The sequence below is a fragment of the Rhipicephalus sanguineus genome, chromosome 6, assembly GCF_013339695.2.
Source record: "Rhipicephalus sanguineus isolate Rsan-2018 chromosome 6, BIME_Rsan_1.4, whole genome shotgun sequence".
NCBI lineage: Eukaryota > Metazoa > Arthropoda > Arachnida > Ixodida > Ixodidae > Rhipicephalus > Rhipicephalus sanguineus.
In genome coordinates this window covers 14,283,353-14,308,180 of record NC_051181.1, presented here as the reverse complement: position 1 = coordinate 14,308,180, position 24,828 = coordinate 14,283,353, and the positions used below count along the sequence as shown (strand labels likewise).

General features: G+C 48.2%; 1 protein-coding gene across 4 annotated transcripts in view; it reads left to right on the top strand.

Moving 5' to 3' along the window:
• Positions 1–24,828, top strand: part of LOC119395608 (trafficking kinesin-binding protein milt) — a 469,019-nt gene that overhangs the window by 398,837 nt on the left and 45,354 nt on the right. For all 4 annotated transcript variants that reach the window (XM_037662593.2, XM_037662592.2, XM_049416698.1 and 1 more), the window contains exon 13: positions 16,419–16,485. In XM_037662593.2, coding sequence (XP_037518521.1) covers positions 16,419–16,485 — 67 coding nt within the window. The remainder of the gene's footprint in view (positions 1–16,418; positions 16,486–24,828) is intronic.

Below are 24,828 nucleotides of genomic sequence, written 5' to 3'. Positions count from 1 at the left end.
TTTGTGTAGCGGCAGCCATCAGCATTTTTCCGAATTAAGCTGTGCGGAGCCGAATTCTGACGAATTACTGATGGTTCGGTCCCATAGATTAACATGCACTTTGGCCGGGACCAATACAGCCGTCCAAATTATCCGAATTTCCGAATTAACGGGTATCGAATTAACGAGAATTTATTGTATTGTAGGTTTTGGCATTCCCAAGAACGTTATTCCACTCTGTGAAGGTCAGTGACAAGCAAAGCTGAGGTCCACTAAGTACTCCTTTCGGATTTTTTCAAACGGATGTGCAAGCGTAGAGTGTTATCGTAGGTTTTGGCATTCCCAAGAACGCCATTCTACTCTGTGAAGGTCGGTGACGAGGACAGCTGAGGGGCACCAAGTACTCCTTTTGGATTTTTTCTAATGGATGTGCAAGTGTATATTGTTATTGTAGGTTTTGGCATTCACAAGAACGCCATTCCACTCCGTGAAGGTCGGTGACGAGCACAGCTGAGGGGCACCAAGTACTCCTTTTGGATTTTTTCTAACGGATGTGCAAGTGTATAGTGTTGCTGTAGGTTTTGGCATTCCCAAGAACGTCATTCCACTCTGTGAAGGTCGGTGACGAGCGCAGCTGAGGGGCACCAAGTTCTCCTTTTGCATTTTTTCTAAAGGATGTGCAAGCATAGAGTGTAATTGTAGGTTTTATCATTCCCATGCATGCCATTCCACTCTCTGAAGGTGGGTGACCAGCACAGCTGAGGGGCACCAAATTTCCTTTTGGATTTTTTCTAAGCTGTTTGTAAGCGTAAAGTGTTAGTGTACGTTTTGGCTTTCCCAAGAACGTCATTCCACTCTCTGAAGGTGGGTGAAGAGCAGAGCTTAGGGGCACCAAATACTCCTTTTGGACTTTTTCTAAAGGATGTGCAAGCCCAGAGCAATATTGTAGGTTTTGGCATTCCGAAGGATGTCATTCCACTCTGTGAAGGTGGGTGACAAGCACAGCTGAGGGGCTCCAAATACTCCTTTTGGACTTTTTCGAAAGGATGTGCAAGCCCAGAGCAATATTGTAGGTTTTGGCATTCCGAAGGATGTCATTCCACTCTGTGAAGGTGGGTGACAAGCACAGCTGAGGGGCTCCAAATACTCCTTTTGGACTTTTTCGAAAGGATGTGCAAGCGGATAGTGTTATTGTAGGTTTTGGCATTCCCAAAGACGTCATTGCATTCTCTGAAGGTGGGTGACCAGCACAGCTGAGGGGCACCAAATTTCCTTTTGGATTTTTTCTAAGTAGTTTGTAAGCGTAAAGTGTTATTGTAGGTTTTCGCATTCCCAAGGACGTCATTCCTCTATCTGAAGGTGGGTGACGAGCACAGCTGAGGGGCACCAAGTATTCCTTTTGGATTTTTTCTAAAGGATGTGCAGGCCTAGAGCGTTATTGTAGGTTTTGGCATTCCAAAGACGGCCATTCCGCTCTGTGAAGGTCGGTGACGAGCACAGCTGAGGGGCACCAAGTACTCCTTTTGGACTTTTTCGAAAGGATGTGCAAGCGGAGGTGTTATTGTAGGTATTGGCATTCCCAAGGACGTCATTCTCCTCTCTGAAGGTGGGTGACAAGCACAGCTGAGGGGCTCCAAATACTCCTTTGGACTTTTCGAAAGGATGTGCAAGCGGAGAGTGTTATTGTAGGTTTTGGCATTCCCAAGGACGTCATTCCCTCTCTGAAGGTGGGTGACAAGCACAGCTGAGGGGCACCAAATACTCCTTTTGGACTTTTTCTAAAGGATCTGCCAGCGGAGAGTGTTATTGTAGGTTTTGGCATTCCCAAGGACGTCATTCTCCTCTCTGAAGGTTGGTGACAAGCACAGCTGAGGGGCTCCAAATACTCCTTTTGGACTTTTCGAAAGGATGTGCAAGCGGAGAGTGTTATTGTAGGTTTTGGCATTCCCAGGGACGTCATTCCTCTCTCTGAAGGTGGGTGACGAGCACAGCTGAGGGGCACCAAATACTCCTTTTGGACTTTTTCTAAAGGATCTGCCAGCGGAGAGTGTTATTGTAGGTTTTGGTATTCCCAAGGACGTCATTCTCCTCTCTGAAGGTTGGTGACAAGCACAGCTGAGGGGCTCCAAATACTCCTTTTGGACTTTTTCGAAAGGATCTGCAAGCGGAGAGTGTTATTGTAGGTTTTGGCATTCCCAAGGACGTCATTCCCCTCTCTAAGGTGGGTGACAAGCACAGCTGAGGGGCTCCAAATACTCCTTTTGGACTTTTTCGAAAGGATCTGCAAGCGGAGAGTGTTATTGTAGGTTTTGGCATTCCCAAGGACGTCATTCTCCTCTCTGAAGGTGGGTGACAAGCACAGCTGAGGGGCTCCAAATACTCCTTTTGGACTTTTCGAAAGGATGTGCAAGCGGAGAGTGTTATTGTAGGTTTTGGCATTCCCAAGGACGTCACTCCCCTCTCTAAGGTGGGTGACAAGCACAGCTGAGGGGCTCCAAATACTCCTTTTGGACTTTTTCGAAAGGATCTGCAAGCGGAGAGTGTTATTGTAGGTTTTGGCATTCCAAAGAACGCCATTCCCCTCTCTGAAGGTGGGTGACAAGCACAGCTGAGAGGCACCAAATACTCCTTTTGGACTTTTTCGAAAGGATCTGCAAGCGGAGAGTGTTATTGTAGGTTTTGGCATTCCCAAGGACGTCATTCTCCTCTCTGAAGGTGGGTGACAAGCACAGCTGAGGGGCTCCAAATACTCCTTTGGACTTTTCGAAAGGATGTGCAAGCGGAGAGTGTTATTGTAGGTTTTGGCATTCCCAAGGACGTCATTCCCCTCTCTGAAGGTGGGTGACAAGCACAGCTGAGGGGCACCAAATACTCCTTTTGGACTTTTTCTAAAGGATCTGCCAGCGGAGAGTGTTATTGTAGGTTTTGGTATTCCCAAGGACGTCATTCTCCTCTCTGAAGGTTGGTGACAAGCACAGCTGAGGGGCTCCAAATACTCCTTTTGGACTTTTCGAAAGGATGTGCAAGCGGAGAGTGTTATTGTAGGTTTTGGCTATTCCCAAGGGACGTCATTCCTCTCTCTGAAGGTGGTGACGAAGCACAGCTGAGGGGCACCAAATACTCCTTTTGGACTTTTTCGAAAGGATCTGCCAGCGGAGAGTGTTATTGTAGGTTTTGGTATTCCCAAGGACGTCATTCTCCTCTCTGAAGGTTGGTGACAAGCACAGCTGAGGGGCACCAAATACTCCTTTTGGACTTTTTCTAAAGGATCTGCCAGCGGAGAGTGTTATTGTAGGTTTTGGTATTCCCAAGGACGTCATTCTCCTCTCTGAAGGTGGGTGACAAGCACAGCTGAGGGGCTCCAAATACTCCTTTGGACTTTTCGAAAGGATGTGCAAGCGGAGAGTGTTATTGTAGGTTTTGGTATTCCCAAGGACGTCATTCTCCTCTCTGAAGGTTGGTGACAAGCACAGCTGAGGGGCACCAAATACTCCTTTTGGACTTTTTCTAAAGGATCTGCCAGCGGAGAGTGTTATTGTAGGTTTTGGCATTCCCAAGGACGTCATTCTCCTCTCTGAAGGTTGGTGACAAGCACAGCTGAGGGGCTCCAAATACTCCTTTTGGACTTTTCGAAAGGATGTGCAAGCGGAGAGTGTTATTGTAGGTTTTGGCATTCCCAGGGACGTCATTCTCTCTCTGAAGGTGGGTGACGAGCACAGCTGAGGGGCACCAAATACTCCTTTTGGACTTTTTCTAAAGGATCTGCCAGCGGAGAGTGTTATTGTAGGTTTTGGTATTCCCAAGGACGTCATTCTCCTCTCTGAAGGTTGGTGACAAGCACAGCTGAGGGGCACCAAATACTCCTTTTGGACTTTTTCGAAAGGATCTGCAAGCGGAGAGTGTTATTGTAGGTTTTGGCATTCCCAAGGACGTCATTCTCCTCTCTGAAGGTGGGTGACAAGCACAGCTGAGGGGCTCCAAATACTCCTTTGGACTTTTCGAAAGGATGTGCAAGCGGAGAGTGTTATTGTAGGTTTTGGCATTCCCAAGGACGTCATTCCCCTCTCTGAAGGTGGGTGACAAGCACAGCTGAGGGGCACCAAATACTCCTTTTGGACTTTTTCTAAAGGATCTGCCAGCGGAGAGTGTTATTGTAGGTTTTGGCATTCCCAAGGACGTCATTCTCCTCTCTGAAGGTTGGTGACAAGCACAGCTGAGGGGCTCCAAATACTCCCTTTTGGACTTTTCGAAAGGATGTGCAAGCGGAGAGTGTTATTGTAGGTTTTTGCATTCCCAGGGACGTCATTCCTCTCTCTGAAGGTGGGTGACGAGCACAGCTGAGGGGCACCAAATACTCCTTTTGGACTTTTTCTAAAGGATCTGCCAGCGGAGAGTGTTATTGTAGGTTTTGGTATTCCCAAGGACGTCATTCTCCTCTCTGAAGGTTGGTGACAAGCACAGCTGAGGGGCTCCAAATACTCCTTTTGGACTTTTTCGAAAGGTTGTGCAAGCGGAGAGTGTTATTGTAGGTTTTGGCATTCCCAAGGACGTCATTCCCCTCTCTAAGGTGGGTGACAAGCACAGCTGAGGGGCTCCAAATACTCCTTTTGGACTTTTTCGAAAGGATCTGCAAGCGGAGAGTGTTATTGTAGGTTTTGGCATTCCCAAGGACGTCATTCTCCTCTCTGAAGGTGGGTGACAAGCACAGCTGAGGGGCTCCAAATACTCCTTTTGGACTTTTCGAAAGGATGTGCAAGCGGAGAGTGTTATTGTAGGTTTTGGCATTTCCAAGGACGTCATTCCCCTCTCTGAAGGTGGGTGACGAGCACAGCTGAGGGGCTCCAAGTACTCCTTTTGGACTTTTTCTAAAGGATGTGCCAGCGGAGAGTGTTATTTTAGGTTTTGGTATTCCCAAGGACGTCATTCCCCTCTCTGAAGGTGGGTGACGAGCACAGCTGAGGGGCACCAAGTACTCCTTTTGGATTTTTCGAAAGGATGTGCAAGCGGAGAGTGTTATCGTAGGTTTTGGCATTCCCAAGGACATCATTCCCCTCTCTGAAGGTTGGTGACAAGCACAGCTGAGGGGCACCAAATACTCCTTTTGGAATCTTCCTAAAGGATGTGCAAGCGGAGAGTGTTATTGTAGGTTTTGGCATTCCCAAGGACGTCATTCCCCTCTCTGAAGGTGGGTGACCAGCACAGCTGAGGGGCACCAAATACTCCTTTTGGACTTTTTCTTGGCAGCAGACAATGCGTTTCAGTGAAGCCCCATCAGACTGCAATCTTCGGCACATTGCTGAGCAAATGGGCACTGGGAAAAACTGGATGAGTTGTCTGCCTTTAGAAGGGTATCTATTTGGGCTTGTTGGTTTGGCATTGCTCGTACCGCCTGGCTGCTAAGTTTTAACAGCGAAACTGTTTAAGTTAGCTGTAGTTTGTGCGGACTGCCAGAAAAGTGTCATCATCTTAAACGGGTATGTGCCACAGAAGTTGGGCAAATCCCACTACTCACCACTGGTTCTCTTAAAGGGGCCCTGCAACACTTTTTGAGCAGGGTCAAAAAGCGCTGCCAATCGGTAGTCGAGGCTAGAGCACTGCACGGGCCCGGGCCGTCTGAAGCGTTTTTCGGCGGGCCCGGGCTGGGCTCGGGCTTGAAGCCGCGGGCCTGGGCCGGGCCCGGGCTTGAGGCTGCGGGCCAGGCCGGACTCGGTAAGTCGGGCCTTCGAGCACACGCGAACGTTATGCATTGCATGGTCTAAGGTATACTGTGCCAAGCTGAAGTGACACGTGCAAAGAGCTGGCTCTTAGTAAAGCTTAGCAATACAAATAGAAAAACAGTTGAAGTGCTATATTTTTTTTCGCCAGTATAGATATAGATTGGCACTGTACATTTTCACTAACGTTTCGTCTGCTGGACCAGACTTTGTCAAAGTAGTAAGTACATCTATGGGGTACATTTTAGCGCAAACTGTGAAAGAAAGCACGGGAAAAGAGTCGAGGAAAGCGGAAAGGTCGAGCGCTAAAGTTCAACTGTTTATTCGAAAGGTGAGGCCAACAACAAATAACCATGTGCGCATGCGTGCGCCAGTAAGGGAAAAAGAATCACACTTTCATATCAAATAGTTGCATCTCGTTTTGGAACAGAGAAACAGACGTATCACTGATACAACTCGTGCCTCTCTTCCTAATATGGAACGCCTGCAATAACTCTCGCGCTAAACTGTCACTGCTCCTGCCTATTATCTGGATCTCACGAAGCAGAGGCTCACAATTGCAGGCTACGCAATGCGCAGGCAAGTGCGCGTTTCCTTTATTCTTTAAGGATAATTCATGCTCCAGTGCTCGGTCGTTGACACATCGCCCAGTTTGGCCCACATATGTCTTCCCACACGACAGCGGTATCTCATATACAACGCCCGTCGTGCATTTCACATAAGGTCTGGTGTGCTTCTTCTGGCAACCGAACTTTCTGTCAACGCGACTAATTCGCGGACACAGTCCGGCCAATTTGCGTGGAGCCGAGAAGACTACAGGCACACCGTATCTATTGGCAACCTTCTTGAGGTTGTGGGAAAGTTGGTGGACGTACGGGACCACTGCGGGCTTGCCTCCTTTTTGGACAGGGCTAGGCGTTTTCCTTTTCAGGCCCTTCACCTTCTGAAGAAGGGCTTTCGAAACGGCCACTACGACCGAGCTCGGGAAGCCGGCTGCATATAGCCTTGCCAATTGGTTCTCAAAAGTAACCTGCATGGCGTGAGGACACGACTTCATAAGGGCGGACTCAAGGCAGTTGGTGGCGATAGCTCTCTTTACTAATTTCGAGTGGGCAGAATCGTACGGGAGCATCTCTTTCTGTGCACGTGGGCTGTACTGCCAACAAACATGGTTTTTGTCAAAGGTTAATAACAGATCTAAAAACTGGAGAGTTACAGGAAGGGGATTCATATGTAAAGAGCATGCCCTTCCCATGCAGCCTAAAGGCGGGTAAAACTTCACTAAGGCACTCGTCAAATGTAAAAGCATGGTTAGTCTTTAAAATGATTAAAAATCGTCAACATACCTAAAAGCCTTAAGGAAGAACCTATCGTCAAACGTACTCAGCAGGTCACGGTCAACAGAGCCAAGAAAATGTCACACAACACCGGAGCGACACATGAGCCTATACATATTCCCTGACGCTGAACGTACAGCTCTTCGTTAAAAGAAATAAAGGTAGACTTTAAGTAGAATTCTAATAAAACCATAAAATTGTCAACAGACATGCCCACTAAATTCTGAAAATCTACTACCCCATTGCGGTCAATACAATCCCTAACAGAGGCGAACATTTGCTGCTGAGGCACAGAGTAGAACAAATCTGTGACGTCTACAGAAAAACCGTGGGCGATAGATGCGTTTCCTTGCAAGTAACTGATCACATCTTTAGAACATTTGGTGATAAAAGGATCATCTACCTTCAAGCATTTTAGGTGTTTTAAAAGAAACCGGCTTACTAACTGCTGCCACGAACCTCTTTTGCTAACGATGGCACGGAAAGGAATGTTTTCCTTGTGCGATTTTACGGTGAAAAAAACCCCCAATGAATCACCTTTGCATTCACTTACTGGCTTCATCAAGTCCGAAGGGTTAAGGCCCGAACACACGTACGCGTTGCAGCGCGTCAACGCGTGACTTTTTGACGCGGCGTCACGCCCTCTCTCTATGGGGAGAGAGGGCGCGAGGCTACGCGAAGCTGCGCGCCCTCCCTCTCCACAGGGAGAGGGCGCGACGCCGCGTCAAAAAGTCACGCGTTGACGCGCTGCAACGCGTGCGTGTGTTCGGGCCTTTAAGTTCCTTACACAGCGCTAAAGCTTCTTTCTTAATTCTTGTGGCCTTTGCTTTCACAGGTACAAAGTTCTTTGTTATTGCTTGTTGCGCCTTGTCGTTAAACACGCCTCCTGTGAACACCACAAAGCGCCCTTCCTTGTCCGACTGCATAAGTCGAAAGTCATTTTCTTGGAAGAAGGACACAACCGATCTTGTTGGGTCTCTGGCCTTCCCAAACCCAACCTTATTGGCCGTCCGACCTAGAGCATCCACTCCCTCCAAAAGGCAACGTTCTTGGTCTTTACTAGTGGCTTTCTTCGATACTCGTCTATTCAAGGCTAGGAGTTCATGGACTGGTATTACAGGCTCATGATTGTATTTTGGCCCTTTGTCAAGAACGCAGGTGATGTCCTCCGGGTTAGTTTTGAGAACCAATTGGCAAGGCTATATGCAGCCGGCTTCCCGAGCTCGGTCGTAGTGGCCGTTTCGAAAACCCTTCTTCAGAAGGTGAAGGGCCTAAAAAGGAAAACGCCTAGCCCTGTCCAAAAAGGAGGCAAGCCCGCAGTGGTCCCGTACGTCCACCAACTTTCCCACAACCTCAAGAAGGTTGCCAATAGATACGGTGTGCCTGTAGTCTTCTCGGCTCCACGCAAATTGGCCGGACTGTGTCCGCGAATTAGTCGCGTTGACAGAAAGTTCGGTTGCCAGAAGAAGCACACCAGACCTTATGTGAAATGCACGACGGGCGTTGTATATGAGATACCGCTGTCGTGTGGGAAGACATATGTGGGCCAAACTGGGCGATGTGTCAACGACCGAGCACTGGAGCATGAATTATCCTTAAAGAATAAAGGAAACGCGCACTTGCCTGCGCATTGCGTAGCCTGCAATTGTGAGCCTCTGCTTCGTGAGATCCAGATAATAGGCAGGAGCAGTGACAGTTTAGCGCGAGAGTTATTGCAGGCGTTCCATATTAGGAAGAGAGGCACGAGTTGTATCAGTGATACGTCTGTTTCTCTGTTCCAAAACGAGATGCAACTATTTGATATGAAAGTGTGATTCTTTTTCCCTTACTGGCGCACTCATGCGCACATGGTTATTTGTTGTTGGCCTCACCTTTCGAATAAACAGTTGAAGTTTAGCGCTCGACCTTTCTGCTTTCCTCTACTCTTTTCCCGTGCTTTCTTTCACAGTTTGCGCTAAAATGTACCCCATAGATTTCAACCAACTCGCCCAGCAACAAGTCTTCAGGGGTGGAAGTGCTGCGCCATTTGCGCCACGCTGCGCCAATCTGCTCCAAAACGCATTATTGCGCCGAAACTGCTCCCAGGTGGCCTTTGTTGCCTTCATGTGCCGTTGTCATCCTCGGCGTGGCGCGCCCGAGTGAGCTCATATCAACCTGGCGCGCTCTCCGTGACACTCGTGACGGCACGAAAAAGCTAGCGAGCAGAAAAGGGTAGAAGAGAGCTAGCTACTGGAAAGTAGCTGCTCAGTCGCTTTTCCGTTGTCACACCAGTGGTGACGGAATTTTTTGAAGATTTCAGTTCTCTCGTCTTCTCATTTGTACATTTCAGCTAGTGTTTCGTTAATATGAACATAAAAAAAATCTCGGAAGTGTAGTCATGTTTAGCTACGCAGTGCATTGCTTATCTATATTTTCCTGTGGGTTAACATGTCGGCTGTGGGGCTTTAAGAACGGGAGCATTGGCTTTTTAAAGGTATATTTGTCGAGTCTCATTGTGTCTAGAATAAAGGTAACCTTTATTTGCTTAAATGTTGTCTTTCTTCAGTTGTTCATGTCAGCTGCGGAACATGAACGTTTACCGTAAAATTCAGAGCAAGTGCCCCCCCCCCCCAACAAGCCAAAATATCGGCAAAGTGGGGGTCGGAAGGCGGATTCCTGGAACGGCACGTAAATTCAAGATGGCGGCTGCAAATTTCGCCCCGAAAAATAAAAATAAAAGATGCATGCGGACTTCCTCACAAGTCTTCCCGCTTTCCTTCGTGGCACGACGCATAACAACGGCCCTCGAGCACAACAAACGCAATGGCAACGCGATCAAACCGCGGGAAGCATGACATGGAAGCACCTCCGATGATGTTCCAACGCAGCAGCGCTAAGCAGCAAACACCGGTCTGGAAGGCCTTACATTAGCTGACTACGTCGTCATAGTTACGACCTTGGAATATAGATCTCGAAGGCCATGCTTTTACTCACGGGACCCTGAAAATCGTCATGGATGTCTTGCGCTAAGTGCGGGGTGCAATCATTAATCGGGAGAACAAAGAATCATTTTTACAACACATTTCGCCCGCAGGCGCTTAGAGATTGGGCTGCTAAGCAGGTTTGGATGGGATTCAAGGAGGCTACCGTTGCGTTGACGCTTACGTAATCGGGGTACGAAAAAGGGCGGGGGGGGGGGGGGGGTGAGCTTTCCCGGAACGGCGTGAAAATGTGAAATTAGCAGTGGAATTTGAAACGGCGCTTGCTCGAAATTTTACGGTAGTGCAGCTATCCAAAACATCGTTTATCTGTTGTTTTATCTTAGTTACTGCTGCGCAAGCTGTGATGATTTTATCATGGAAACATATTTTGTGGCAAGTATGGTCGGTTCATCAATATTCAATGTTTAGTAAAAACCATTCGAATTTTTTTTGTTTACCTGAAACAGAAATTTCAATTAACAATGATGTTTTACCCTAGAAATGTGCTCCAAAACTAACTTGCATTGCTCCAAAACACACCTTTTGGTGCTCCGAAGCTGCTCCAAAACAGCATTATCACTGCTCCCTGAGCTGCTCCAAAAGACTGAAGCCCGCTTCCACCCCTGAGTCTTACTCTAATAAGTACATCGTGGTGGGTTTCCTTATAAACACGCCAGATCACGTATATATATATATATATATATATATATATATATATATATATATATATATATATATATATATATATTAACAGCACTAACAATGCGCCAGATCACGGTTGTTCCCATGGGAGGAATAAAGATTTCGGTCTTTTTTCTAGGTTGACACATACGGTACATTTCATTTATATTCCGTACCAAAACCACGATATGATTACGAGGCACGCCGTAGTGGCACCGGATTAATTTCGACCACCATGAGTTCTCTAACGTGCATCTAAAGATAAGTATATAGGGAAGACCCGCTCAAGTTTGCCCGCCGACTCCAGCGCTTCCCATTCCCCTGCCGGAAAAAGCGTACACAAGTAGCGTGCTACGACCCTTCCGCTCCCTTTGGCTCCCACGCATTTGCGAATCGCGCGCTGCACGTGAAACGCCCCTCGTTCCGCGATGTCACCCCGGTAGAAAGGGGGGAACTACTGCTGCGTCGTCAATTGTCACAATGGTCATGCAAACAGGAAGGGGTCGGCTCCAGCAGTGGAATTCTACCGATTCCCAAACAGATGGCACGAAAAAAGCAGACGACAGGCATGGATGCAAAGCTCACGCTTGAGTGGGCACGACCACGACAACTACGAAAAAAAGAAAAAAGCATTAGCCGTTGTTGCACGTCCATTGGTTTCTTTCGGCAGTTACAGTGAATAGTTGTTACTCAGTGTGCAGGTACAGCCCGTACAACACGGTGCACTTTCGATAGTGAGCAAGATAAAATTCCTTCTAGAAAGACAGGGCGTGCAAACACGGACACAAGAAAGAAGTCAGGACACCACAAACGCCGTTTGTGGTGTGCTGACTTCTTTCTTGTGTCCGTGTTTGCACGCCCTGTCTCTTTAGAATGAATCCTTACCAACTAGCTCAGCTCTCTGTTATTATAAAATGCATTGACAGCAATTGGCTCTTCCCCCGCAGATTGCACACAAAAAAGTTTTTCTGAAAGCTGGGCGCTCGTCATTTCCCTATTAATAATGCTATGTCACGTTGATAGTACGCATGCTGTTTGTGAACTCGGAGTACCGGCTATGAGAACGGCGATAATGCAAGGAAGGACACACGAGATAGATGTCAATTTTTGTTGCGGGAAAGAAAGAAGCCCGAAATAGACCATTTATTTTTGGAGTGTTGCGTACCGCACGATAACTGGAATGGTTGCTGGTAAATTAAGGTATCCCAACTAATAGCAGTCGCAGCGCCAGGGCCGCTTAACCTAAAGCACGAGAAGCGGCTTTACCCACGCATCGAGTAACAAACATAGAGAGTGCGTAGTACACACAGCAAACCAAATAAAACAGGTATATAACGTACAGAACATTGTGCTAACTTCACGTCGTAAACAGCGTCGTCCTTCACTTGCGAAATGCACTTCGCTCTGACGAGGACGGCGTCGTCTGCTATCACTTGCTCCGCATCTGCTACATGGCTGAGCAGACGCTGACCTTTCACCAAATTGCTGCCACGCGGACAGAAGCGTGCACATCCTAACCGCGCGCGACGCGAAATTCTCAAAAGCACGTGCAGAACGCGTGCAGCGTGCGAGCAAAGCAACGCGTTTTCAAGGCAGCTTGAAGGGGACAGCGCAGGGGTCAACACTCGAGCACGGCCGGTCTGGAGGCGCGCGCTCGCTCCTAAGGAGCGAGCGTGCGCCTCTAGACCGGCCGTGACTCGAGTAACCAGTTTTCTCCCCAGATTAACTGACAGCGCCAGGCGCATTTCGCCCCCATCAAAATGCGGCCGCCGTGGCCGCGGGAATCGCACCCGCGTCCTAGGACTTAACAGCGAAACAGATTAACCGCTGAGCTACGGCAAAGCAATATTTCGATGCATGTACACACCGGATTTTCCGTCCGATCGCTCGCTACAAAGCGCACGGCATCATTAATAATCATCATCAACAACTAATATCCTCTAGCGGGCCCGAGTCGGGTCGGGTCTGGTCATGAACAAGCGCGCCCTGGATTAGTTTAGTGATGAACGACCGGGCCCGGGCCGGGCTCGGGCTGGGTACGGTCAAGTACGCCCGGGCCCGGGCTTGGAACCACGGGCCGGGCTCGGGCTGGGTTCGGTTATGTACGCCCGGGCCGGGCCCGCGCTTGGAACCACGGGTCCGGGCTGGGCTTCATAAAGCGGGCCCGTGCAGGGCTCTAGTCGAGGCTCCCGAGAACACGCGAGCCAAATATTATAGCGAAGCGAGCGGCCTGGAATTTACAATACATTCTCAGCTGAAGATCGCTCCCTCTTCTCCCGACAAATGATGTATTAGTCCGCAATATATGACGCGATTGTCGGCAGTTCCACCATTGGCTGAGGTTATAATCACGATAACACCCTCATTATTACCTTAGTTCATCTTTGTAGAAACAGCGCTCACTAGACGACGACGAAGTAAAAGAAGGCACAGGACAGGCGCTGACTAGCAACTAAAGTTTATTAGGAAAAACACGCAATATATATAGGTGATGTGCAACAACAAAAAAACACCAAAAGCGAATAAGACCCTAACAAGTCTCAAGCAAGTAAAAGCAAAAAAAAAACGGGTATAATAAGTAAACTTTAGTTGCTAAATAAACTTTAGTTGCTAAACTTTAGTTTGCAGCAACTAAATAAACTTTAGTTGCTGCAAATAAACTTTAGTTGCTAGTCAGCGCCTGTCCTGTGCCTTCTTTTACTTCGTCGTCGTCTAGTGAGCGCTGTTTCTACAAAGATGAACGCATACCAACTCGCTCAAGCTTCCTTTCTTATGCAGATTACCTTAGTTGTTAATTTTGAGTTCAATAAGTCGATAATATGTATGTTTATATTGTGTTATGCCGTTAAAACACCGAACAAACACCGACAGCTCGTCTGCTCGTAGTTGCGTGGTTGCGTTTTCTTCACCATGTGCAGTGCCGAAATCGTGAATATTCCTGTGCTTTTGACCATCGCCGGTTGCCGTTGAGAGTGGCAGCCGTTCGAGTGTTGCCTCGTCAGCTGGAAACTGCATCGTCGGCACGTTCTCACGACCGACCGAGGCAGTGGTGCAGCATTTCTCCGATAACAATGCTGGCGCCGGCTAGCTTAGGATACCTGTGTTCGCTGTATGGCGAGAGTCCCGTTCGCTGTCTGTTCAGTATGTCATCGAGCGTATCCTCCCCGTAGTCTCAGGTTCCCGAGAAACCGCGACACAGCAACCAAGCAGACTCGCATTTTCACGGTAGCTGCAGACAGCCGGGGGATGGGTCCGCGCCGGCCCGATGCCCCACGATCCTTTCTCCTAGTCTTTAGTTCTTTGTTGTCAGCCCGCACTCGCTGTGCGCCCGCATTCGAAGAGCAAACAGCATCGAAGTACCGCCACAGGGAGAAGGGTGCACGCAGCTTTGCCGTGTTGAATACGATTCAAGCGCGAGCAGTGCGACGAGGCGGTGTATCGGAGTGTGGGTCGAAACTCATCTCAGCTGTCATTCGTTCCAAACGCGCACAAGTTTGCGTCCATGGTTGGCAGAGCGATGAAAACACTACGGCAGTTCGAGATGCACACCCAACATTACCAAACCGAATCGCAGTTTTCAAGCACGCGCGATACACGGTGCCATGGGCTCCGCCGCTCCAGGCCGCTCGACGACGACCGCGCGAGCCGACCGGAAGTGGCGCCACAGACCACGTGGTTGCGCCGAGACGCCAGAGAGAAAAAAATGAAGAAAAAAAAATACCGCCGGCGCTGACGTCGCCTCCTCGCACCTCCGCCCTCCCTCCCCTTCACGCCGCGCGCAGCTTTCCGCGCGCTCGTTGCGTTGAGTTGAGGGAGAAAGCTGCGGAACGTGATCTCTATAATTTGGTAACACCACTTAGACTTGACGGATTCGAAAAATTTTTGCGGCATATATGACTCGTGAAGAATCATACGTCAATAATGAGACTATTCCAATATAACTAAAAAAGGTGTTGCAGGGCCCCTTTAAGAGAGGGAGAAAGCTATAGAAAGAAAGAGAGAGTAATAGAGAGAAATAATGAAGGCGGAGAGAGAAGGAAAGGGAAATAAAGATACAAAGAGTGAGAAAGAAAGGAATAAAAAGAATAATGAGAAACAAAGAAGGCCACCCAGCTGCGCTCTTCCTTCAGGCTTGGCACTTCTGGTGCGAAAATGCTGTACCAGGGAACGGCAAAGGCAGCCCGAAGCGATGGAAACCCTACGCCAACGACGACGAGCCGATAGAGAGGTGTGAATGCTCGGTTCTGGAGTTGAGACGTCCATGCCATGACTCACCTAGAAGTGACCAGATTAGACTTCAGAATCGTCCAGTTTCACTGTTTCAAGCCTTGCACGACTTAGCGCAAGCTTCGCCATTTTTTTTTTGTTATAGTTTTGAAATGGCCCATTGTGTTGCCATTCCAACGCTATCGCATGGCTCTCTTGTTGTAACATTATTATTTTTTTGCACGTAACATGCCCATGCTTGCTTGCATTGTAATTGTGTTGTGATGCAAGTTTTCCAGTAGCCTGCAAGTGTGCATATATAGCTTGTCGGTGCTTATCATCACTTCCTGCCATTTTTGGTCAGGCAGTTATTTTCGTTAGAATGTTCTTATTTTAAAAAGATGGATGTTTTGTGTACCATGATGTTCTAGATGTTACTGAGGCTGTGTTTGTGAAATGATCATTTTATTTGCCTGCCCCATTTTCGAGGCCCTAAAATAAGGAAAAGAGGTGGGCAGATTGGGCCAGTATGGTACAGTAGACTCTTGATAGTTCAAATTCTGATAATTCAAACTTTCGGTTAATTCAAACAAATCTTAAATTTTTGGTTGGCCCACTCTGTTTTCAATATATTTTAAAGCTGCTTAATTCAAACTGCCTCACTGCACAAGTTCGGTTAATTCAAACTCTTTGCTTTCCATGTCTGGAAATATCTGCTGCCTTTGTTGCTTCTAGCTCAACATTCACATTTTTCTGTTACCAACAGGCGCAAATAAAGCTGGTTGTCTACCTTCAAAATGGCCAAACTAGCCGAACCTTGCGCACCAATAATCGCGTGCTGACTGAGAAAAACAAAGACTATACAGTCTGGCCTTGATCTGTCGTGTGCCAAACGTTTCTTAAAGTTGCTTTCTCCGCAGTATGCCATGCGAGAACGCATCCTCAGAATTAGAAGGGGCTAGCAACTGACCTGGGATGCCGCACATTTCGTCCCTTAATTATGTACACACCCACGCTCGCCTTGTATAATTACGAGTACCATTATTATCGCTGATGTTTAAAAATTTTACTGGCAGTCATGCAGAGCTATCTATAATGTTGCTGCGGCACTGAGAAACAATAAACATCGCAGTGTTAGTTGGTGTGTTGCCCCGAGTCATATTTATGAAAACTTCTGATAATTCAAACTCCCGATAATTCAAATAAAATCCTGAGGTCCCCTCAAGTTTGAATTATCGAGAGTCTTGTAGTTCTTTTTTGTTTAATTTTCAACGCGTGTTTATTGCGTGTTGAGGCCATGTTGTGATGCTTTCACAAAGGTGAGTTTGCTTAGCTTCATGTTGGCAGAGAGTGCTTTGCACCTCCAAACTGCATTTTCCATGTCCATGCCTGATGGGCAATTTTTGTTTAGTGAAGGGGCGGCATCTAGTGCAGCAACACAACATTCAGCACTGGCTGCGCTCAGATACTTAGTACTAATGATTCTTGCCTAGTGTTCTCAGTTTCCACTGTTTTGCTTTTGACTTGTCCTCATGGTGCAGGTGAGGTTGACCTCAACGGCTTGGCAGGAAAGGCTGCCCCTGGGATTCCAGATGGTGTGGCACTTAGGTGAGTGCAGATGTACTAGTTTCAGCATACCTTGGTATTCAGCAGTTGTATTTATATAACCTACATGAGGCAAGGCATGCACCTTATTACATCAGCTGACACATGCATCTGTGTATATAAAGAGGGTTGGTTGATGTACTGTGCTGTGCGGTTTACTTCGAGGTTCCCCGGCTTTCCAGCATAGCCTGGCAGGGCATGGTCGCAATGAGAGCGACGAGCCTGCACCAATCGTCCGAGTTTCTGCTGGCGCCTTGGACACCGCCTTTTCAGAAATTATCTCCTGGCATTGGGGAGTGAAGCCCACCCACCTGCGTGGCATTAGGTTTGGGGTTGGAAGGCCAACACTTGTACTGCGCATTGCCAGAGATTCGAAAAAGAAGAAAAACGACGAGTACGATGCAGAGGCTGACCACTTGACTTCTGCAGAGCGGCACTGGTCCAGACAGCTCGCCTTGGGCAGACCGCAGCAGCATTTGTCATGGCATTGCACGAGTTGGCATGAGTTGCAACATCACTGAGCTAGGTGGCAATTTTGTTCGTGACCAGCTTGTAGCGAAAATTACCAACCATGTTCTTTGGTAATACTTCTAGGAGAAACTTGGCTGAATCTTAAAACATGCGCTGGCTATTACAAACAATAGAGAAGAGGCAGGGGTGCAACAGCTGCGCCAATTTTATACAATTCCTTATTTTTGCAGCAAGCGAGCCAAAACCATGAAATTTGTTGCCAAAATATGCCAAAATGCACTATGCCAAAATACCCGACCAGCCCCAAAAATTTTCTCAGTACCGCTAATTTTAGCAAAAAATGGAAAATATTTTAAGCAGCTGCAGTTTGCGCATCATGATCCAATCCAATCCAGACGCACAGATCATAACCCTAACTACTAGTATGGTGTACTGGAATGGGGTAGTGTGCCGTCTGGCGCCGGAAACGTGGCTCTTTTTGCGATGACAACCTGCGGTACCAGAGCACACCGTACTACTGTGTCGCCACCTGACACCGCCTCCTGAAGTAATTTGTGGTAAGCTTAGATACGAAGCCTCTGAGATCAGTAGTTGTAGTTGCTGCACTGGTCTGGCGTGCACGTGGGAAACTTGTTGATTGTTCCCTTCTCTTTCTCATGACGCATGAGCGAATTTTTTCGTGTGCGTGGCAGACTCAGTGTTTGAGGAAGCCTGCTGCATTCAAGTTTTTGCAGACCGATTGGAATTACGCGGGCTTATTCGCATAGGATAAATGCACGGTTCTAACACCGTGGATAAATGCAGCACCTCGAATACATCGTGGTTCATTTAGCTGCATTTCTGCTCGTTGGCGCGCCTTTCAGGAGTAAAATCTCTAAAGAAATGGAGCAGCATTCGTCATTGAGCGTTGTATTTTTTCTGAGCAAAACCTTGTGACCTATTCTGGCTGATGCAGGTGACGGGTGGTCGTGCAACTCAGCTGATGCTGTTAACGTTAGCCTTCCGGACCTCCTCGTGTGTTTCTATGCATAACTTCAAATTACTGTGATAGCTAGACAAGCGTGCATATGCATGGAATGAACAGCGATGGCCTTTCTTATGCCTTTTGCAATCAAAACAGTAAGCATGCAGACGATCCGGGATGCTGCTCTGCGATAGGAATTGTGCAAGCTCAGACGACGCAGAAGCATCTTTCTTTATTGCAGTAATGCAACTAAATGTGTTTAAGTGTTTAAATCTTGCAAATATATTTAGTTTCAATCGTGTTACGTGACCATTTGACTCAAGAACGGCAGAAATTTTTGTCATGCAAATTTAAGTTCCTGCCGGCCACACCGTTCGATCGTGGCGCCTTTCTGGTGGTGCCATCGCAAAAGCAGTGATTCCACTCCTGCGCCAACTGCGCCAAATTGTATTTACTGCGCCATCCTGATAATATCGACGAAAATTGCGCCAAACTGCGCCAAAGTCTCGGGTTTGGGGGCGTCTATCACCGGCAATCGCATGGCCGGCGCGTCAGAACATTGGCAGCCCCAAGAGCGAGCTGCAGAAGTCGCAACCATGGACCAAGAATTATTCCGCTGAATAAATAGCGCTCGCGCGTGCGTCCCGAATAAGCCACGATGCCAAGCACGGTGCCGACGCAGCTTCTGTTCTGCAAGTTGGTTCGACAGCAAAACGCGCTCTCCGCAGAGGCTCGTGACGTCTAGGCCTATTGGTAGCGAGAAAGTGCGACGGCGATTCATCGGCGGACGTCGTCTGTTCTAGAAACGCTGCTGATAGCTCGTTTCCAGTGTGGCACGGCACGTAAGGAAAGCAATGTTCAGTAGTAACTACTTGTGTGCTGCTAAAATGTCTGTCACTTCTGTTTCCGGACATCGCGGAATGAAATCTGGGATCGCTAGCAGTATATATATGGAACAATATCGAATTTTCCTTGCTTTGCGTTTATGGAAGAGCACGCGAACGGCGGAAACGCGTTCACACTTTTCCTCGGATATACTTTATCCATGGATCTTCATTAGGAAGAGCTTTTTCGTAATTGCTTATACCAGCACGTCCGAGTTTAATCACTCTGCGGTGAATACCCCCTAAAAAGCCCTGCCCTTTCGAGCTCACGTGCTAGGGTTCCAATTCGAATTTTTTGCTTGCTTTTTAAAAATGTCATCTCATTAATAAAAGCATATATCCTGGTCGGAGCAGCCGCAAATACGCAGCTGTCCGTAGCGGGCCCGTCGCTGACGGCCCACAGTGAAGCGGCTACCCCATGTTACACGTCCGCCCCTTGCTTTCGGGGTGTCAATAGCTGACGGGTAAAAAAACTCAGTTTCGCTTAAAGGACCCCTGACACCAAAATTGAAACCTCGAGATCTTTGTGTTGTTTGACTTTCCTGTATACGGGGGCACATCTGACCGATTATTAGTGACGAACGTTGCCTTTAAGATATCTTAATTTGGTTTTAAAGTAAGCGTGAGTGCTCACTTGAGTTGGCTGCACCTTGCGACATCCTGGTATGACGTAGATAGAGGCCCCGTGTGACGTTCCAAGTGTAAAGCAAGTATTGTGGACGTCACAGAAGGTTTGCGGGGCGCACGTGCACAATACGACGACTGGCACCCGGCGAGGCCTATTGTTCCGCACCCCTCTGGCTCTGTTGTCGGGCTGCTCTCGAGGTAGTTTTCGTGAGGGGACACGCGCTTAAAGGGGTATTCAGACGGGGGAGGAATGCTCGGGGGAGACGGGGGGGTTGCGGATCACGTGACCACGACGTCACGGATTAGCGAGTGGGCGTGACCCCCCTGCGCCTCCTCGGAGGAGACGGGGACGTTTTCCCCGAAAGGACAAACAATCCCCCGGCGGTGGGGGATGTGGCGGAATTTCTGGCTCTTGTTTGGCCACATTGTTGCACTTGCTCCTGCAGAGAGCGGCAGTGGGTGTCCAGTCTGCAGTTGGGGTCATCTGTAGCTGGGGTCATCGTCGTCGGCAGCTGGTGAAACGGGCGGTACAAGCCACAGGAGTAGTCTATTAACACTGGTCTCCCCCTCCGTTCGCCCCGTCCGTGTGAGTGGGGGTCATTTGTGGCGACTTCTCCTCGCGAGTTGACGTCACTAGGCTCCGCCTTTACCCCCCGAGCATTTCTCCTCCGTCTGAATACCCCTTAAAGGGGTATTCAGACGGGGGAGGAATGCTCGGGGGAGACGGGGGGGTTGCGGATCACGTGACCACGACGTCACGGATTAGCGAGTGGGCGTGACCCCCCCGCGCCTCCTCGGAGGAGACGGGGACGTTTTCCCCAAAAGGACAAACAATCCCCCGGCGGTGGGGGATGTGGCGGAATTTCTGGCTCTTGTTTGGCCACATTGTTGCACTTGCTCCTGCAGAGAGCGGCAGTGGGTGTCCAGTCTGCAGTTGGGGTCATCTGTAGCTGGGGTCATCGTCGTCGGCAGCTGGTGAAACGGGCGGTACAAGCCACAGGAGTAGTCTGGTAACACTGGTCTCCCCCTCCGTTCGCCCCGTCCGTGTGAGTGGGAGGCATTTGTGGCGACTTCTCCTCGCGAGTTGACGTCACTAGGCTCCGCCTTTACCCCCCCGAGCATTTCTCCTCCGTCTGAATACCCCTTAACAGGTTTAACCCATACCGAGGCACCCACATACTTTCAATCTCTACCGCGCTCGGGGCCCCGATTTGAAAACCGCGCTGTCAACGTCACCACAGCTTGAGTGCACGTGGTCTTTGACGCTCCCCCGCATGGGGCGCCAGTTTCTTGTGGTTTTTAGGCGGGCGTTTTGAAGTGATGCTAAAATGGTCACAATTAACTACGCTAGAATTAGTTGTACGATACGCTAGAGCATTTACGATTTAATTTAGAGATTACCAGACACAAAGCTACAAATTACAGCCAAAAAGTCACCAACAAAAATTTCGCTGTCAGGGGTCCTTTAAGGGCGAAGCAATGAATGCGATACCAACAAATTGTATATTTAAACGAAGTAAGGCTAGCAGCTAACTCTTTTGGATTCGATCTCGCGTAACTCAACAAAACACTGGTTTAAGGGAATATGGCTGCTCCAGGAACCGATGTGTTTTCTTGCTCTGAGTTCTCTAAGCATGAAGTAAGCGTTGAGAGCACAGCAAGTTTACGAGCCGTCTCCTGATGCCTCGAGATGGCGCGCGCGCAAGCGACTGCGCCCTTCGAACGATGCGCCCCCCCCCCCCCCTTCCGCTCCCCTGGCGTCCCTTCATGCTCCTTACGAAAGACGGGCGGGGCGTTTCCTCTCTGTTTGATGAGCAATCGATGGCAGGCCCGCACGCGGGAAGATGTTATCTCATGCGCTGTCCGTGCGACGGAGACAGACGGCCGGCTAGTTTAATCTCCGCTTCAGCCGCGTTCGTCGCCAGCGCTCGCGAGCTTTTACCCGCGGCTAGAATGCGCGTGGTGTTGTTATTAATTTGGTCTTTATACAGAAAATTACGGCAATGGCGACGACAAAAATCCGCGGAGAGCGTCCATATAATTGTTATCACAATAAACATTTAAAAAAAGTTGAGGAGCCATTTCACTCTGTGAAGTGGATGATAAGCGAAGCTGTTTCGCGCATGGCAAGGAGGTGACATGGTGGAGGACAGTTTGGTATGTAAGGCCAGGTTGTTAATGTTCAATACGCAATATTAATGCGAAAGCATCAGATGCTTTATCAAACACGAAGTTGACCGTCGGCGGCGTCAATCGATTGATGCAAAAAATCATGTGATGACGCCATCACGACGTCATAGATCGTCAAAACTTGTGACGTCATCATGGCGTCATATATCGTGATGTCACGTGATGACGCCATTACGACATCGTCGCTTTACACTGCTTCCGTAATCGGTGCGCCGATCATGGAGCTAGCGCAAAACCAGGTGAGGTGCAGAAAGCTTGCAGAGAAGGAGGGGGAGGATCAACCCGTCGATCGAGAAGAAAAAGAACCTGGCTTTCGCCTTGGAGTTTTCTTAGGGGAATGCATTAGGGACAGTGTGGCTCTTTGGCATTGAGGCACTGCTGTACATCACGGCGTTTGTCTATGATGTCTGCTCATAACAACATAGATGTATTTAGAGTGCGATTTTATAAAGTTCAATTTTATTGATCTGGTATTCTGTTTATTTGCTAGTGTCGAAAATAATCGCCGAAGATGTTAATTCAGAACACTCAACTGCATGAGCCCTTATTTTTTCATTAGCGAGTGAAGTATGGAGTTCTCCTGAGATGCTTTTTTCCATGACATTTGCAATGAATCGAAATATTAGCCCCATAGTAATATTCCGGTGCTTGAATTTATTGCAATATGCTTCTGTAGCGCACTCCAGGATGTAAAATTCGCTGCTCCAGAGTGCTCCCAGATGCAAAATTATCTGCTCCAAAGTGCTCCAAGATGAAAATTTTGCTGCTCCAAAGTGCTCCAAAACGGAAATTTTGCTGCTCCAAAAATTGCTCCAAATCAGAAGTCCTCGGTAGCATCACTGCAAAAGTAACCACCGTTTTCCCTTTGGTTTGCTGCGAAGACGACACACTACCCAATTCTAGTACACCATACCACTAGTTCACTATACCCTAACCTCACCGCAAAAGAAAAGAAAAAAAAAAGGACAGCGGTTCTAAAATTTCCTGGCCTTGTTCTATCACGTGCAGAATGCCTCTTAAGCCACTTTTGCTGCAATACACCTTTGCTGTACAAAAAAGTGTACCACGATTTAGAAGGGGCTACTAGTACTCGCTGTCACGGGGCACAGCACATTTTGTTTCTTAAATACTCATGCATGCACGCACCAGATAATAACGAGCATGATTTATGATATCCAAAAAATTACTGGCAATCATTCAGAGCAATGTATGACGTTTCTGTGGCCCTGAGAAACAATAAACAGAAACGTACACCAGTTTTATTTTTTCGCTACCCGCTTTCGCTCCTGCGTTATGAATCTCCCGAATTTCAAGGTTGCCAGGTTGGCAGATTCACAATAGCATATGCAGCGCCTGTCAGATGGTTTGACAAGCTCTTCGAAAGCTTACGTGGACTTTGACATTGTTTGCACTGTGGGGTGCTTCAACAGACTGCTTTTATATAAGTAGCAGTGCTCACGTGCACTGTGCACAAGTTAGGTGATGTTAAGTAGTTTGTACATATATTTTTCTTTTTAAAAGTAAGTCTTATTTGTTGTACTGCTCCAATTTTGGATTTTTGTAGCAACATTTTGCTGCTCCAAAAATTGCTGCAAATCCTGATTCAGCTGTTGCACTCCTGAAGAGGCCATGAAACCCTCAACTGAGCTGCAGTCATCAGCTGTGGGCATTCAAAACGTGGAGAAACGTCGGACGCTATCCTGTACAGCACCACGGTTACTGTCACCACAGCACAGATCTGGCTTGCCTTGTGGTTTGTCACGGCATCTGGCAGATTCCAAGGCATGCAAGGAGGGGAATAAAACACGCAGCAAACGTTTCCAGCGTGTCTCTCGGAGTGGTGTGCCAGATGAGCGGGCCCTCGCTGTCCGAGAAGCCTGTGGTACATATGGCGACCTCAGGGTGTTGCTTCTCTCCCGGCAGACGAGAGCAGGAATGCATACGGGAACTCCCTCATGCAAGACTTACCCACAAGTATTCTAGTACAGTCATGTATTCGAGGTTGAAATGCCCTCCTATGCAGCCAACATCAGTGGCACCTAATGTTGTTCCTCACCGCAGAATAAGGGTGTTTTGCGGTGCCAGTCTCCTTCCAGAGTCGGCATGCCGAGATACTCTTCTGTGTCATCGAGGATGGTTTAGGAGTGTGGTTTGCTGGGCCAGTTGGTACATGATGAGTAGTGAAGGGTTCTAGCAATTTCAAACACGAGCACAAGAAAAGAAACGTTTCCTTTCTCGTGTTCGTGTTTGAAATTGCTGGAACCCTTCACGACTCATCGAGGATGGTACTGATATTTTTGACATCGACACTATCGAAGCCTTGCTGCTGTATATCAACAGTAGATGGCTTGCATGCAACTATACAGCTGAATTCCAGAAGGTTGACTAAAGTACTGTTGCTCATGCGGAAGAGCAAGAGAGAAGGGACACCATTTCTGTTGTCCCAACATGCATTACTCATGTGGTGTTTGTCGCTGCTGCAACAGGTCATAAAGTGGGTGACTTCTGCATGGCCAGCAGCGATGTGTTACCTGCCAAGGCCGCTCCATTCCACGGGGTGCTCTGACTGAGCACCCCAGACTAGAGCACTGCACGGGCCCGGCCCGGCCCAAAAGCCCGGGCTGGGCCGGGCCGTCCGAAGCGTTTTCCGGCGGGCCCGGGCTGGGCTCGGGCTTTAAAGTGCGGGCCTGGGCCGGGCCCGGGCTTGAGGCTGCTGGCCGGACCGGACTCGGGCCCGCTCGTTCAAAGGCCTAAGTCGGGCCTTCGACCACACATATTTGAAATTCTGACCATGATGTACCAATTTCTTATACCTTCATTATCTGTTATTTCCTGTTTCCCTAGTCTAAAAAGCCAATGTCACTTGCCTTATTTTATGCCTCTGTGTGTATATCTATGTATGACGTGCTTTTGCAACATGGTCTTATTTCTAGTGTGTGAAAATTTTCGTTCGATTATGTTTGTACTTTTGTTGCTTCAATTTGGAGTGCCCCTTCTAAAGAAACTATGCAGTTTTTGCCTTATTTTATGCTGCAGTTTCTTTTTTATATTTATCAGTGTTATTTCTGTTGAGTATGCGATTGCTCTGCCTTTATTTGATGTGCCTTCTCATGTACTTTTGCCCCTCCTGCTTGGGCCCCTGTTTGGGCCTGCAGTATTTTGTAAATAAATAAAAAAATAAAAATAAATAAACGTTATGCATTGTATGGT